The following is a 16729-nucleotide window of genomic DNA, read 5'->3' as shown; positions in this document are numbered from 1 at the left end:
TTGAAATGCATTTTTTTACCTTAGTTGAAAATCGAAACCACTATAAGAAGAAGAAGAAGAAGAAATTCGAAATGGGTGCTATTGGTGGAAAAATAAGGAAACCGAGGGGAAAGTGGTGAATAGAGGAGAGAAAAGTTCGACCCTTAAAAGGTTGAAACTTTTAATTATTTTTTTTTAAATATTCGAAGAGAGAACTTTTCGGCCCTTTAAAAATCGAAAATCCTATTATTTTAATTTAAAAAAAAAACTTTTTTAGCCCTTAAACGATCGAAAAAGATTCGTATTTATAATTTCAAAAAATTTTGATTTCTTTTATAATTTTTTTTTAAAATAATTGCTCCTATTTTAATTTTTGGTGGTGGAAATGGAACTTATTTTTTTTTAATAAAGATTAAAATTTTATTAAACAAATTATATGTGAGTCGGGTCAAATATACATATTAATAAAGGGTGGGGTTTCGTAGACACATAAAGTTACAACGTTTTTGTCTTATATGGTTAAAAAGGTTCAGAATGGGCTGATTTTTTGTGAGGGTGATCTCTGTGGTGAAGGGATCATCCTTGCAAAAAATCATTCAATTCCAAAACTTCTAACCCTATTAAAAGTGATTTACAAAAATTAGACGGTTTAAAAATTTTCAACTTGTAAAAATGGGGCTAGAAGTTTCATAATGAGCTGATTTTTGGTTAGGATGATCTCCTCACCATAGAGATCATCCTCACAAAAAATCAGCCCATTTCAAATATTTTTGCCTATATAAAATAAAACATGTTGTAACTTTATGAGTAGCTTATGTGTATACGGATCCTGATCCATTAATAAATGGGTTGGATTTGAGTTTAAGTTTTTTATACAATTATCAAATGGGTTGACTTGATATATTTTCATAATACCCTTACCTCAATGTGATGACGTAGCCAATTGCCGCCCTTAACCATAAATGCCATTTACTTGTATGTCAAGGTAAAGCATTTATGGTTCATCCGCACACCTCCACATAGGTTAGCATAGGGCTGTCAACGGATGGCTATCCGATCAGATAATGCTATATCCGAATTTGAATCTGAAAAAAAATAATACTATCTGAATTCGAATTCGAATCCGATCGGATATCCCTAATAAACATTCGAATTTGAATTCGAAACATATATCGGATATCCGATAATATCCAATCTGATACAAAATGCTACAGATCGAACAGTCGGAGTTCGCACAGTCGAAAGACTCGAAACCCACAGATTTTCTCCGACTGGTTCAGATCAGAGAAAGAGAGAGAGTATATACATGCATGCTCGCCGATCAGAGAAGACGTATCGGAGTTTGTACAATCGACATTCGAAACCCACACATTTCCTCCGCATAATCACTCCGACTGATTCGAACTTCGAAGAGAAGAGAGAGAGAGAGAGAGAGAGAGAGAGAGAGAGAGAGAGAGAGAGAATATATATCTGACGCTCGCCGACCGGAGAAGACGGTGGTTACGGGAGTTCGATCGAAACCCACCGTCACTGGTTATTCGTTTTAGCCATTAAAGTGGTTGAGAGAAGATAAAGTTTAAAAAATAAAATTTTGTTATATAACACGAATACACAATAACATATATAATATATATATAAGTTTTGTTGTAAAACATAAATACATAATACAGATATTATATCAAAGCGGATATTATCGAATCGGATATTGCGATATCTGAATTCGTATCCGAAACTCATTCGAATTTTAAAATGACATCCGAATCCAAATTCGATATCCAAAAATTTCGAATAATATTCGATTTTATGAATTCGAATTTGAATTTAGATTTCGGCTATCCATTGACACCCCTAGGTTAGTATAGTGTTCTGTTACTTCAACATTTCTTTTTTGAAAAGGTAAAATATATGTAACACTACAAATTCCATAAGATTAATAATCATTATATCTTCTCTCCTCTCATCGTCTACTCTCCAAGATTAGAGTCATTTTTTTCTCACACTGCTGACCATTTCCTCAGTGCTTGTCTATGGGAAAATTACTTAATTAACCCTGGTGGAGGAACTTTTTGTAAATGCACTTCTGACAAAATTAAATGAGTTATGATAAGATGACTTGCCAGATGACATACTTGATAGACTCCCCGACTTAGGCTCAAACCCATACTTCTTCACCTAATAAAAAATATAAAAAAAAAATTTAGAATTTTTTGGACAAAAATCTAGAGAGATTTACTCAACAAACCCATCTATTGCAATTATATCATAAAAGTTCTCTTACTTTAATAAGTTTAGTATCGAAGAAACCTTACTTTATGAGTCGGGCTAGGATGACTAATTTTGTAAGATTTCAAATTTTACTGAGGGCCATTGGGTCCACATAGATGCTACACCACAACCTTTCTAGATGTCATGGAAAATCAAATATATATATATATATTATATATATATATATAAAGGTATCAATTTTTAACTTGATCCAGATGTTGAAAATGAAAGACTATCTAACTTTCAAATTAAAATTAAAATTCAATAGTGAAATTAAAAAAAATTATAAAAAAAATCTTGGAATTTTTTGCTCTATGACCTTCATAACATCACGTCATGGTTTTGGATGCCAAAAATTGATATGGTTAGAATCCACTCAAAGGTTTGCAAAGTAAGAAATAAATTGCATCAATTTCAATTTATGACCAGAATCCCCCACTTCAAGATTTGCTGGGGTAACAAATTTGACAAGATAAGGTTTGATGAGTAGCAAACTTGATAAAGTAAAATTCGTATGGAGTTGTAAGACTGCCAAAAGAGAGTTTTTTTTAATAAAATTGCAACAGATAGATCTGCCCAATAAATCTCTAAAAAAATCTAAGATTTTTTTCTTCTTCGAAAGATTAAGACTTGATAGAAAATGAGGACATTTAAGTGGTAAGCATACTTGAAAACAAGACTGGAGTGGGTTCTTTCTTCAAATGAAAACATGACCAGCGTGGGTCCTTATGGTCATGTGGTGATACGATACGTGACTAGTTTGGTCTCAATAGATAACTTTTGATAAGAAGAGTCTCGATTTTTAACTAGTACCTAGTTGGTCTCATAAAAGCCCATCATTATCATGGGGAACGCTTCACATCAAACATTCCTATAGTCCATAGCTGCTGATATTTGATAACATAGGGGACTTCAAAAATGCAGTTATGTATCCCGAGGAAAAAATATCTATGATTCTGTGCCCATGTCACATCAGCCGAGCATGGACTGAGTGAAGGACTTTCTAGTTTGAAAATCAAGACCCTTTTAAGTTTTTTGGGAGCCCATTTTCAAAATTGCCATTGAAGCTAAAAAGATTGGATATTAGATTAATTCTCTTCATGCAGTTATTACAGGAATCTTAATAGGATTTATATAGAAATCATAGAGAATCCTAAATATAATTAAATCTAAGAAAATCTAATCTAACTATATCTATCTAAATCATAATCTAAATGAGATGATGTGGTGTATCACATTACACCTGAAATCGATGGCCTCATATAACAAGATGTCGAAGAAGAGTCGCCAATGCCAAATGCACGTTGTCGAAGAAGACCTCCCAATGATCACATAGCTTGAAACAGATCAAATTACCTCAAATATGAATGGACAACCTGGAAAATAAACATCATTGAATGGCCTCTTTTGGACCTTGAAATCGGTTCAATGTAGGCTCCATTGTTGGCTCGATCATTGGAATGTGGCTCCATCACAAGCTCAATCATTGACCTTAATTTGGACTTTCATCAGTCTATGAACATCTTTAAAAGAATATGATGGGCTGGACCAACAAATTGATGGTGATTTGATCGTGGGGTTAGTTTGTCAAGGGACCTAGAGATTAGAACTGAAAGTTGGGCTTGGACTGAACACAGGTAATTGGGGCAAAAAGGAAGTTTAATATGTGGTTCAGATCAATAATGAGGCACATTTCATCTGTATGTAACAACATGGATGCACAATCATTGATCTCTTTCCTTCTTCGCTTTGGAAGGTGAGATATTCAAGTAAAGAGGACGATTACTCAAGGACCAAGGTCAAACCCTCAATGAGAACTACTTCTCAAATTTGAAGGCTTATCTATTGACACTGGTTATCTCCAAAGGCTTTAATTTCGATTTTCTATTGTAACCACAATATCGCCATTGAAATAATCATGTGGTTATTGAAGAAAGTGATTAGAAAAGCACATAGACAATAGATATCTATAAAAATGAAGAAAAGCATGAATGAAGGAAGGAAGTCGTGATCTAATGATCTTTGATAGTCCGGCGAGCTGCGGCGCTACCGCCTGTCGGAAGATGATTTGAGTAGGACCTAAAACTTTATCAATAAATCAATAGCTTTGATACCATGTAAAAGCCCATGGGCCTAACTCATCCTCACAAAATCGGCTTGTAAGGGTGAGGATTTTCCCAGGTTTGTATATAGCCCAAAGTCATGATACCTAGGCGATGTGGGGCTATCTCTTACAGAGCCAATCCTAGTCCCCTCTTGTTTTCAAAATATTAATTCTGCACCTTCTACTTTTGATCTTTTATTAAATTTCATCTCTCATTTTTTTTCGAAAATTTTTGTTTATGCCACCTTTTTATATTTTATTGCTTTATATCTTTGAAAAAAAAATACATAACCTTGACGTTTTGTTGAATGTTTGAGATACCTTTTTATTAATATTTCCCTACCGACGACATGCCCCTAACTTGGTCTTATTTTTGACACTATAAAAAATAACCTCAATATCACCCTCATGATCCAACTTGGGTCAAGTGCCATCAAACCCTATTCAACTCATTTTTTCGGTTGAACCTACCCCAACGGTCCAAACATATTAAATTTAATTTTTGGATCACTCAAATTTTGGGTCAAATTTAACCCATTTTGAGTTCTATATAGACTACTAGAAAATGAACTCAGTGCCCTCCTCTTTCTCCTCATCACCATCAATATTGTTATTATACTAATTAACTCGTGGTTTTAGAACTCAATATTAAGTTTGGTAGATAATTTTATCGACATATCATTACTCCGCTCGAGTCCGCCATGTTCAACGTTAAGAGTTTTTACACATATCCCTTCACATTTTTCTTTTATACAAGTCCTTCCACGTTCTTAAGAATATTTGAAATACCCCTCTTGATAAAAATGGCTTGTGTACTCTCTATTCAATGTCAAATTAATGGGAAAATTACTTGGGCATGTTTGATTGTAGTGTGTACAAGGTGATTCTTAAGGTGAGTTAGGATTTTGAGAGAGGGATTAGATACAGAGCGGGCACGAGAGATAAAATCAGATTCTGGGAAAATATTAAGTGTGGCACAATCATCTTTGACAACTCAATTTTTGTCCTTGTATGCATGTTCTCTAAAGAAGAATTGCTCGATCCAGTAATGTTTGATTTGTAACAACTCCACTTTTATTTGGGATTTGGAGTTCAGGAGAAACTTTAATGATTGGGGAGCTAACAGAGGTGGTATCTTTCTTTCATCTCTTGTATTTTTTTCATTCAACTTATTAAAAAAAGTGGCACAAAATTTCTCAGACTTGTCAGTATTGTTTATCTTTACTAGGAAACAAAAACCAAATATAAGTTGGTATGCCTTTGAATCATGTACATTTCGTTTTTTTTGGGTATGCAAGAGTGAAGGCAGGTTTGAACTCAGCTTAGTGTTACCACTCAAAAGGCTTTATCAGCCTAAGCTGACACATTCAAAAGTTACACCCTATGTGACTAATCTAATGATTTGCTACCTGAAAAACAATTTGAATTTTTTGTAAGACGAACATAATAGATTCCACTTAAACCAAAAATCCTTAAAAAGACACCATAACTCATTGATAACTTTTCTCGAATAGAATATAAGCCCAACTATGGACACAAGGACTTCCTGAAGGACATGTTCCTTCCCTTCAGAGACCCTACTATTCCAATCCATCTAAAATCCCCAACAAACTACAAATGGAGTTAAGGACCAAGGGATTCTTTTTGTATGAGAGGGAGTTTTGTCTGCTATCTTTGAACTAGAAAATGTGTCCATCCATGCAATTTGAAAGATTGAGAATTGACATTGTTGACATGGGGTTGAAATTTGTTTAATCTTATGATGAAATAATTTTAACCTAGGATGAAGGTAGTTCCAATAGTTCTTTTCTATCCTTGTTCCTAAGCTACGTGAACTTTTTGAATTATTTTATTTATTTTTACTCCAATAATTTGAATAAGGCAGAATAGATCCTTTCTTTGAATCCTATATACATATTTTGATTGCTGAGTAATTGGCTGTTAGTGTTTATACAACATCCTATCATTACATGATGACGTATGGTGTAGGCAAGGATATTAAATATTTTTGAAGTTTCATAGATATTGTTTCATTTTTCTCACCCATAAATATAATCTTTGTCGTTCTTGTGATCCAATGATTTGAATCCCGATTTAATGGAATCCTGCTTCTTACCCTTTTACTACACGTTTCAATTCTAACAACAATGGATGTACCTAAGCATTTGTTATATATATTAATGAATAATCGAACTCATTTTATCTGGAAAAAGTCAATAGCAGCATTTCTAAGAAATGTTGATGAAGATTAGAAGAAAAAAAGACGAGAGGATTAGTTGAATTGCAACGTGCAGGTCTGTGATAAATATGATTATATGATATATAACCAAGTTTTATTGGGGGAAACTTGAATGAGTAAAGGGCTCCATCCTTGGAGGCAAAGTCTCCAAATAATAAGAAATTAAGACTAATGGAAACAAGGAAATTTACAAACCTGAGCTGATTTGGATTCCTCTAACAAATCTTAACCAGTTGGACATCTGCATGCTTTGTTTAGAACTCTGAGTCGGATTCTCCACGTCACTTTTGATGGGACAAAGAGGATCATTGTCTAGCTTCATAGGCACACCTTAAGATACATAAATCATTCATTATTGGCCTTGTAATTTTTTTGCATCATTTATTGTTAATGTTGACCCCTATTTTGAAGCTTAAAAAAACTTTCTTAAATGATGTTTCTTCCATTTTGAAATTTTAAAAACATTATAAAGTTGTTTTAAAAAAAATACCTTAAGCTTCCAATTCATAAGGGCGATTGTAATTTAAAGTATATATCGAATCTTACCTTAATTATTTGTATTCCAACCAATATTTGAAGGATAATATGCAGAAAAGAATGGGAGTCACTCAGACGAGACAACAACATACATACATACATTTGTAGATAAGGTGCTGCCAAAATGATAGCTGAGTCCCACTTGGGAAAGCGAAATGCATTAGACTTCAAATATGTTTATCGTCTGTGATAGCTAAGTTTGGGTAGCATTGGACTAGATATAAGGCCACATCTGCAAAGGGATATTGATCAGAAAACAACAAACAATCAGAATAGAACAGAAACAGAACAAAATACTTTATAGATCGTAATGCAGGTGGGTGTCATCAAGAGTTAGTTACTCTATATAAGTATAACTAACCATAGAAGCCAGCAACTATTACAGATTTTAGAAAATATATGCCGATTTTGCCTCTGAAGGGAGATGGGTGCTTGTCTCTGGTAACAGATAAAAGATACTTCGTCATCTCCTTATCACCATGCTGACCAGATTTGAAAAGTGGGGTTATCCCTTGGTTGTTTGGCTGCTGTGGCAAATTCAGATTTTTGCTCAGTAGCATCTCTGCGGCCTTAACATTCCTGACAACGACAGCATAGATCAAGGCTGTGTCATCATACTTGTTTGTCGGCGTGAGTGCTTCTCTGGGCATCAATTTTAGAAGCTCCTCAACAAAATGCACATTATTTCCCGTACCAACTGCAACGTGCATAGCGGTCTCCGAAAATTCTGTTATCCCGGCAGTCACTGCATCAGGATCATGGTTGAAGAAACTTCTATCACTTATCCAATCACCTTTCAATGCAGCTTTGTACAATGGCAGGTACTTAATGAGATCGTTAGTGGTCTTCTCGTCCAAAGCTTGAAGAGAAGTGAATATTAGATGCAAGCAATTAACACTACGTTTGGATAGAGCTTCTTGACGACTTCTGCTCCTGCGGGGAGTTAGCAAACGCTTGGATAGATTTTTGCTTTTGTGTGAAGATGTTTTTTGTTCTTAATGAGAAGCTCTAAAAACCTGCTATTGCGCAGAGATACGCAGAGATACGCGGAGAGATGTATCCACACAGGGCCCAACTCTATATCAAACCACAATGGTAACAAGATTTAGACTAATGCTGGAGTGACACAAGGGGGGACACATGCCACGTAGTGGTGGACACATAACCGTATATGCTTTTTTACTCGTATCTCATGAAAAAGCATCTACGGTTATGTACACACCACCACGTCAAATGTGTCCCACGTGTGTCACCCCAGCATAACTCCAGGACTTAAAGTGAGATTCCACTTGTTTATATGGATCACACATCCACATGGCACTCAAAGCATGGTTGAGTGTAACATGGGCTAAAATCCTTTCCCTACCCGACCCATATTCTAGAGTCTAAGTAATAAAGTTCGAGAAAACAACCCCCCCCTCCCCAACTTTATTATTCACTAAATGCACCTTTCCAACAATATCTCTCAAACTTTATTACCTTTCCTCTTTTATCCCAATTTTTGAAGAACACTCTTTCAACTTTTTAATTTATTGTCTTTTCTTTTCTTCACTTTTCAAAAATATCTCTTTAACTTTATATATTACCTTTCTCCAACTCCTCATTTTCCAATTATACCCCCTCCAACTTTATCGTCTTTCTTCTTTCCCTCCCCCTTTTCTAATAATACTCCTCTAATATTAAAATAAAATAATTTTATTTTTAATGAAAAAATCAAAGGATTTTATAGGAATCATGCAATTTATTATTATCATTATTACAATATGACTTTCCTTTTTATGCACTAAAAGATAGAGAGGAATGCTTGCGTCAGACTCCTTGCTACAAGCGTAACCATTACTTTCCACACCATGAGGACATATAATGTTTGGGAGAAAGTTTGATTATGATTTCAACCCTGTAATTTTATGAATATTTGAGAGAAGCCCTTATTTGTTGACCTTAAATTCATTAAATCAAATAGTTGGCATTCCCTTTGAGTGGGGTCATCTATCAAAGATTAAAAAAAAGGGGAAATTACTTAAGGAAAATATTTGACCTAGAAAACTTCAATTTAATTGTGTTTAAGTGCAGAACAAATACAAAAAGTGGAGAAAATGAGATTTGCCTCTGAGGCAGCAAATCTTTTCTTATCCTTCACTCCTCCACCCCTAAGAAAATGATTTGCCACACCACCAAATTTGAATCTCATTAATGTCCTCATTTTTTTTTTACTTCTTGTTGTTTCTTGCTTTCTCATGAGCAGACATTCCAATATCATAGCTATATTTTTATTATTCGTTCTGTTTGGAGCTGTTGTTATATAAGATGCGTTGTGGGTGATGAGGTCGATGGCGTTCCTGGGATTCAACATTTGGCTCCAGGCTCTTAAAGGAACATGGTTCAGTAGAAAATTTACTCAATGCAACTGCAGCAAGAACTGTAGGCAAACAGTACACGCAAAATGCCCTTACTAACCACGCTGATTACCTTCGGAGGAATTATGAAATTCTTAGGCTGAGGAGGTATGGCGTTCCTCCATTAATTCTCTCTTGAAAGTCTTATAATCTATGCTTTTCTTGTAGGCTATGATTCGGTTTTAATGCACCTCTGGTACTTCTTGCCCATGGATATTGTTCAGGGACGTTGATGTTCATCTTGAGGTGGGTTGGTTATCTGAGAGAAACAACTGCAATGACTCAGTTGTCTTATCCAATTTCATCGAATTGTTGGGGGAAGCACAAAAGCTCAATGGTTGAAATGCATACAGTCTTGTTCAAGTTTAGCACTAACATGTAAGTGTTTTGAAATTGTTAAAAAAGAAAGGTTAAATAAGGAGTTGATTTGTATATGGTTCCGTAGTTCGTGTACATTGATTGAAGATATATTGTCTTCCCAAGACAGTTTCTGCATTCGTTACATCTCGTATTTAATTTGTCTTTGTGCTTTTTCAATCAATTATAATTTATTGAGCTTTTCAATAGCCAGCCACTAGCACAGCTAAGATAGTTTTTCCCAATTTATAATCATGAACCAGCATAAAAAATGCAATTTTTATTATTTAGTCAGATTTGTTAAATATGAAAGAACTCGTTTCACATGTCTACAGAACTACCAAAGGCCCATCTCACCAGGTCCCTGTTAAATCTCCATCGTATTAACTGGAAAATGTCAGCTAATGCCATGTCTTCATTATTTGGCAAAATATCTGTTCACACACACACACAAACACAAAAATTGGTCTTATTGGAGTTGAATTGAGTCACTCCAAGTTCCCACAATGTTCAATCATTGGTGGAAGGGTTTTGGGAGTGGAACAATGTAATGTATTTTTTTTTTTAAATGCAAGCAAATCAGATTCTCCTTCATCATCATCAAAGCTTATCACAAATTTCAGGGGCTAAATGAAATGAATGTTAGGCTTTCATGGTAGATAAGGGTCATATGGTATAGTTTACACCGGTTGACTATCTGAGAAAACCCTCAATCCATTAATTGGGATAAGGTGTAGATGATGATGGACAATTAAAAAAAACATCAGATGAATACAGCACACTTCTACATTGCTTTATAAACCACTTTTGGACCAAAATATTGAACAAACCAACCAACTGAGCTTACCTGGACACTCTTGCTCTTCTACCATAGAGCCCAATAATCTAAGCTTCTATTTAGATATTCTCTGATATAAAAATCAGTACATCTCAATATAGAATTTGGTATATAGTAACACCATAAAAACTTAAATAACAAATAAATTTAAAGTTCTCACAATGTATATAAGATTAGTGGAATATATCTCTATTTTGCTCATGGAAAATGCTTGGTCCATATGTGGAAAAGACCATGTCCATGAGGAGTGGAAATTGCAGCAATATGAAGAAGGTTATGGGGATACAGGCTAGTAAAGTGACTGGAATAGCAACCCATCCTATTGTTTTATCAAGCACAATAGAAAGAGTTGCACCAAAAGCTATCATCATGGTTACTATAGAGAAGAACAGGGTGGTAAAACCAATTATCAACCTCTTAGGCAAAGAAAGTAGGAAATCTTTCTCCGCATTACAACGCGAAGTGAGTATAGATAGAAAAAACAAGACTGAAGTGGTCGAAGAGACTAATGACAGTGCATCTCCTATAGCAAAGACAATGAAAGATTTGTTTCGTAAGAAAATAGGAATGCCTTGATCATTGTTGCCGCCTGGTACTGTAAAGGCTGCAGCAAACGCTACTGTAGCAATGAGTGTGGCTACGACCATGCACGACGTTGCTGTATCCTTCATCCATTTTTCTCCTTCTTTTACTAGATTCATGTGCTCCTCAGTAAATACCATTTTGGGTGTTCTCCCTTCTGAATTAGTCATTTCTACGTGTGAGGGTTGTACAATTTTTTGCACCTCCTGCATGAAAAATTTATTTGGAATGAGCACAACTGTGATTTTTTTCTTTGTGGAATTAAGACATCTTGTACTTCTTTAACTTAGGTTACTATAAGTATTGACTAGCAATCATTAGTTACAAAAGCATCACACTATGCAGTTAATCGATTTCTATGAAATATGAACTTGAAGCGATTAAAATGATAAACATTAGAAAGATAGAAAAATCATAAAAGATAGAAAACAATCTGAAATGATATGATCAAAAGCCATAAATTTTTGTAATAACTGGCTCCCAAAATAACATTGTTGTAGGTTTAATACAATTTGACACTTTAGCTGTTAATAAACAATGTTGACTAGTAGTCGAGAAGGATGACCCAAATGACTCAAGCAGTTTTTGTGTGTGTGTGTGTGTGTGTGTGTGTGTGTGTTGTGGGGTGTAATTCCAAAATTATATGAAATTTGGTCCTTTATTACCTTAAACCATTGTAGTTCACATTGCATCTGTAAAGTTGCACCAGCGACAGAGTTGAGTAGAGGGGAAGGTGCTAACTTTGCTGCCATATGCAAGATATTGTTGCCCGAATCATCTTTGCTTGCCAATAAAATATGCTTAAATGAACTCATCTGATATATGAGATTGGAAACTTTTACTTGACGATTTAAAACTGCTAGATGAAAGATGTTATGATGTTCTTTATCAACGAACCAAATCGCACTTGGATAAGCTCGAACAATATCTGTTATGATCTCATGAATCCCATTCGATGCAGCATTCAAAATGGGTTCTCCTAGTAACTCCAAGGCTTTTGAGTTATTTGTGCCTACAATCTCAGCGCATATGCTTTTGACCAGTAGATTTGTTTGCAAATGCATCAACTTTTTTTCCAGAATTTGCTTCACACCTGGGATTACCATTGATACAGAGTCAAGAAAGACTAGTTTGTTTCCATAGAAAGATCCAAATGATATCAATGGTGTTGCATACCTAACTGTTTAATAGCCTGCCAAATCCCTATATTCAAACTTTGGCACACTGTAAGACAAAAATCAAATTAGGAAATTAGGAAAGGTGTGTGCATTTAGGACGAGGTAATCACTATGACATTGAGTAACTTTTGAGCAAGAAGTTGGTGATGTCTTTACAAAGCCACTAAGCCAGAATCCATTTTTTGTTTTATGTAAAAAGCTGCACATGCATGATTTGTATGCTCTAGCTAGAGGGGGTGTTAAAATCTATTTAAATAAAAATGGTAATATGTTCTGTTCACAATGGTTTATACTATAAATATAATAGAGGAGGCCAAACCCTAATTAGTTCAACCCCTCTCCCATCTCTTCTTCTTTCTTCTCCTTCTCTCACATCTTCTATGCCAACACATATATTCCATAGAGTTTTATAAATTTATCCTGTTGAGTTTGAATTGCTTATTCATGTCTTCTTCCACTATTTGGCCTCAGGTGAAAATGTCGAAATCATTTATTTTTGTTTTTTTTTTCATTTTGTTTCTAATGTCTTCTTTAATTCTGAGTTTCATGTCTTCTAAGGGCGTTCATTTACTCTTTATGCCTGTGGAGGAGGTAGTTTCTCTATGATTGATTTCATCTGAAATACCTCTAATCTCTATGTTGCCATTATATATTTCATATAGGTTTTCTGTGACTTCTGTGGTTCTGGAAAGCATTTGAGTCTGAACGATATTATGAATGTGCAATGCAGCTGACATTACACTACACTGCACTACATAGGTCCCCGTGCAAGTGATTTAGTAAGGTGTCGGTTGGTCCTAGAAGCCGCGGTAGTGGCTTGAGTTGTTAACATTTGCTTGCTTACGAAAAAGTTATTTTTGTCGTGACATTGCGTGTGAAGTAAATTTTCAATATTGATATCTTTTGTTTGCTTGGTACAAGCAGTTCGGTAAACCAACCATCTCATTTATACTTAAAATATTTGGACATGTTCGTTATATTTCTTACTTCTTAATGGGGTTTACCTTTACTAGAGCTAAAAAACACTTAACCAGAATTCTACCCAGGGGCGGAGTTAGTAAGGAGCAAGTGGGCGCAATTGTCCTCACAGAACTTTGAGACACCCTTGTATTTTCAAGTAATAACATGCCCATTTGCCCCCCGACTCCCTCACCTCCCTTCAATTCCCCTACCCTCTCTTAATTTTTTTTAAGATGACGTTGCCTTTTGATTGGGCATTCTCTCGTAGACTAATTGGGAATGACCTAAATATCCCTTTTTTCAACTTCCAACCAAAAATCTCTAAATTCCTCTCCAAAACCATTCATCTTCAAGCTCTTCACCTATACCATTAACTATAGTTCGTCCCCACTACAAGAAAATCCTGGTTGCGCCCCTCTGATTCTACCTTAGATTGTTGGCATGATCTTTTATTAACAATGTTTGCGTAGGAAGGACAGCTCCATACCAGTACAAGCTGTCCAGTGGGCCAATCATCTTATAAAAAAAAGTGACAAATTTTCTCAAACTTGCCAGTATTGTTTATACTAGGAAAGTAAAACCCAAATATAAGTTGGTGTGCCTTAGAACCATGTTCATTTGTTTTTTTTTTTTTTTTTTGAGTCTGACCAGCCTTACTAGTTAGTAAGGATTTCACACTTACTACGGGTCCTTGGGCTCAGCTTGTGGCAACCAAAAACATGACCAGATGCTTCAGGGCTGTAGGGACAAAATTCTATCAACTTAGGAAAAATCTGAAAAAAGTAATTTTTCACCATTGAATTTTAATTTTAAATTTGAGAGTTATGTGGAAGTTCAGTAGCCATCCATTTTTAAAACCTTGGATCAAGCTCAAAATAAATACTTTTGTGGATTTTCTTTGTGTTGGATCTGAGTTTTTGGATGAAATTTAGAAGGCTGTGGTGTTGGATTTCTGGTGTGGTGATCAATTTGAGAAAAACGACCCTAGTAAGGCTTAAAATCTTACTATGTTTGTAAGGAAAGCGTTCCACTTTTTTTTTTTTAGTTGTTACGCAAGAGTTGAGGCAGATTTTGAATTCCGCTAAGTAGTATTACCACTCAAAAGACATTACTAGCTAACATGTTCAAAAGTTACACCCAATGTGACCAGAATCCTACTAATAAGACATTAAGACTAATGATGATGAAATACTATTGGAAACAAGGAAATTTCAAACCTGAGCTAATTTGGATTCTTCTTACAAATCTTAACCAGTTGATGCTTTCTCTGGAACTCTCAGTCAGATTCTCCATGTCACTTCTGATGAGAAAGAGCGGCTCATAGTCTAGAGGTACACCTTAAGACACATAAATCATTCATTATTGGCCTTCTAATTTCTTAACATCCATTTAAAAAAAAACGATGAACTTTCTACTATTTTGAAATTTTAAAAACAGTAGAATGTTTTTTTGTTTTTTCCAACCAATTGTTGAAGGATAATATGCTAAAAAAAATGCAGAAAAAGAATGGGGATTCGGACAACAACATACATTTGTAGATAAGACGTGGCCAAAATGATAGCTGAGTCCCACTTGGAAAAGCAGAAGGCATTCGACTTAAAGTATATAGGGGGGTATCGACTCCTTGCTCCTTGGTGGTAGCTAAGTTTGGGTAGTATTGGACTAGATGTAAAGCCACATCTGCAAAAGGGATATTGATCAGAACAGAATAATACTTTATGTATCGTAATGCATCCAGGGGTGTGTGTGTGTGTGTGTGTGTGTGTGTGATCAAGAGTTAGTTACTCTATATAACTCACCATGGAAGCCAGCAATTATTACAGAATTTAGAAGGCGTGTGCCAGATATGCCTCTAAAGGGAGATGGGTCCTCGTCCCTGGTAACAGATAAAAGAAACTCGGTCATCTCCCTATGGCCACGATCAGCAGAATTTTGAAGTGGGGTGCTCCCTTTGTTGTTTCGCAGCTGTGGCAAATTCGATTTTTTCCTTACTAACATCTCTGCTGCCTTGGTATTCCCGGCAAGGGCAGCAATGGAGAGGGATGTGTTACCATATTTGTCTAGCAACTCAAGTGCTTCTGCAGGAATATATTCTAGAAGCTCCTTGACGAAATCCACATTATTTCTGATACCAACTGCAATGTGCATAACGGTTTCCAAGTGGTGTGTAATGGGGGCAGTCGCTGCTTCAGGATAACGATCCAAGAAGCTTTTAGCACTTGTCCAATCACCTTTCAATGTAGCTTTGTGCAATGACATGCGCCTGATGTAAGCTATTGTGAACTCCTCTGTCAAGGTTTCAAGTAAAAGTGTGGATATTAGATGATTTGAGTGATAAATTCCATGTCGAACCACATTGCTGGAATAAGATTTTTACGTGGTTCTACTTTTCTACGTGGCACCCAAACCAACATTAACTGTAACATGGATTACAAGTCTTTAACCAAGGAAACAAAATCATTTAACTGTTCGGTGGTGTATAGGTATCTATGGTTTTGTGGACACTCTTGTGTGAAACGATGTCAATTTCAATGTTACTCCAGCACACTCCTTATATTATGCTTAATAAAAAAATTACAGCCATACTTGAGTGACCTTGGAACTCATATCACACTTCTTGAAGTGAAAGTGGATAGGAATCATAAATACTTTTTCACTCCTATCTCGATGAAAAGCATCTATGGTTCTCAACCATACACTTTCACGTCAAAAAGTGCCATATGAGTTCCAACCTGAGGTCACTTTAGCATTATTGAAAATATTATCATTTTACAAATAAGACCTTCCTCTTTTTTTTTTTTTTTTTTTTGTGTGGGAAAATGCTGGAATGCACAAACAGAGAGACACAAAGGTGACAAAAATGATGTGGTGTCGCACACATAACCGTAAATGCTTTTTAGTAAAAAGCATTTACGGTTATGTGTGCGACATCACATCATTTTGTCACTTTAGTGTCACTCCAGCACGACTCTTTTTTTTCCTACACTAGAGATGAAGAGGAATGCTAGTGCCACACTTCCTGTTAGAGTTAGCCGTTACTTCCAACACCATGAGGACATGTAATGTGTTAGGAAAAGTTTTATTTTGATTTTAACCCTGCAATTTTGTGAATATTAGAGGAGTCTTTATATGTTCACAGTTCAACTTAAGGCTTAAACCTATTGAATCAAATTGATCTTAATCCCCTTGACTTGGGTCATTTATTAAAGATTAGAGAAAAATGGCATAATAACTTTTTTTTCATCTTCCCCATAGCCAATCACTTTCAACTTATTGAATAAGATGATGATGGTG

At 35.4% G+C, this 16729-nt stretch overlaps 3 protein-coding genes across 3 annotated transcripts; all 3 read right to left on the bottom strand.

Moving 5' to 3' along the window:
• Nucleotides 1-7291: 7291 nt before the first annotated feature.
• Nucleotides 7292-9315, bottom strand: LOC147380725 (uncharacterized). Its single transcript, XM_086431335.1, has 4 exons — nucleotides 9232-9315; nucleotides 8141-8201; nucleotides 7486-7983; nucleotides 7292-7356 (listed from the first exon to the last, which is right to left on the bottom strand). Exons 1-4 carry the CDS (start codon nucleotides 9313-9315, stop codon nucleotides 7292-7294), a joined length of 708 nt encoding a protein of 235 aa, XP_086287461.1.
• A 1573-nt stretch (nucleotides 9316-10888) lies between these two features.
• LOC147380724 (ankyrin repeat-containing protein NPR4-like) lies at nucleotides 10889-11467 on the bottom strand. The gene has a single exon (XM_086431334.1). The coding sequence runs from the start codon at nucleotides 11465-11467 to the stop codon at nucleotides 10889-10891; it is 579 nt and encodes a 192-aa protein (XP_086287460.1).
• Nucleotides 11468-14849: 3382 nt separating this feature from the next.
• Nucleotides 14850-15694, bottom strand: LOC147380723 (uncharacterized). Its single transcript, XM_086431337.1, has 2 exons — nucleotides 15235-15694; nucleotides 14850-15115 (listed from the first exon to the last, which is right to left on the bottom strand). The coding sequence occupies exons 1-2, from the start codon at nucleotides 15692-15694 to the stop codon at nucleotides 14850-14852; spliced, it is 726 nt and encodes a 241-aa protein (XP_086287463.1).
• Between the last annotated feature and the right edge of the window lie 1035 nt (nucleotides 15695-16729).

The sequence above is a fragment of the Akebia trifoliata genome, unplaced genomic scaffold (genome assembly GCF_017979445.1).
Source record: "Akebia trifoliata isolate Shusen 1 unplaced genomic scaffold, ASM1797944v1 Contig01060, whole genome shotgun sequence".
Lineage (NCBI taxonomy): Eukaryota > Viridiplantae > Streptophyta > Magnoliopsida > Ranunculales > Lardizabalaceae > Akebia > Akebia trifoliata.
Note: the sequence above shows the minus strand (reverse complement) of the source record. Positions and strands in the feature narration are given on the sequence as shown.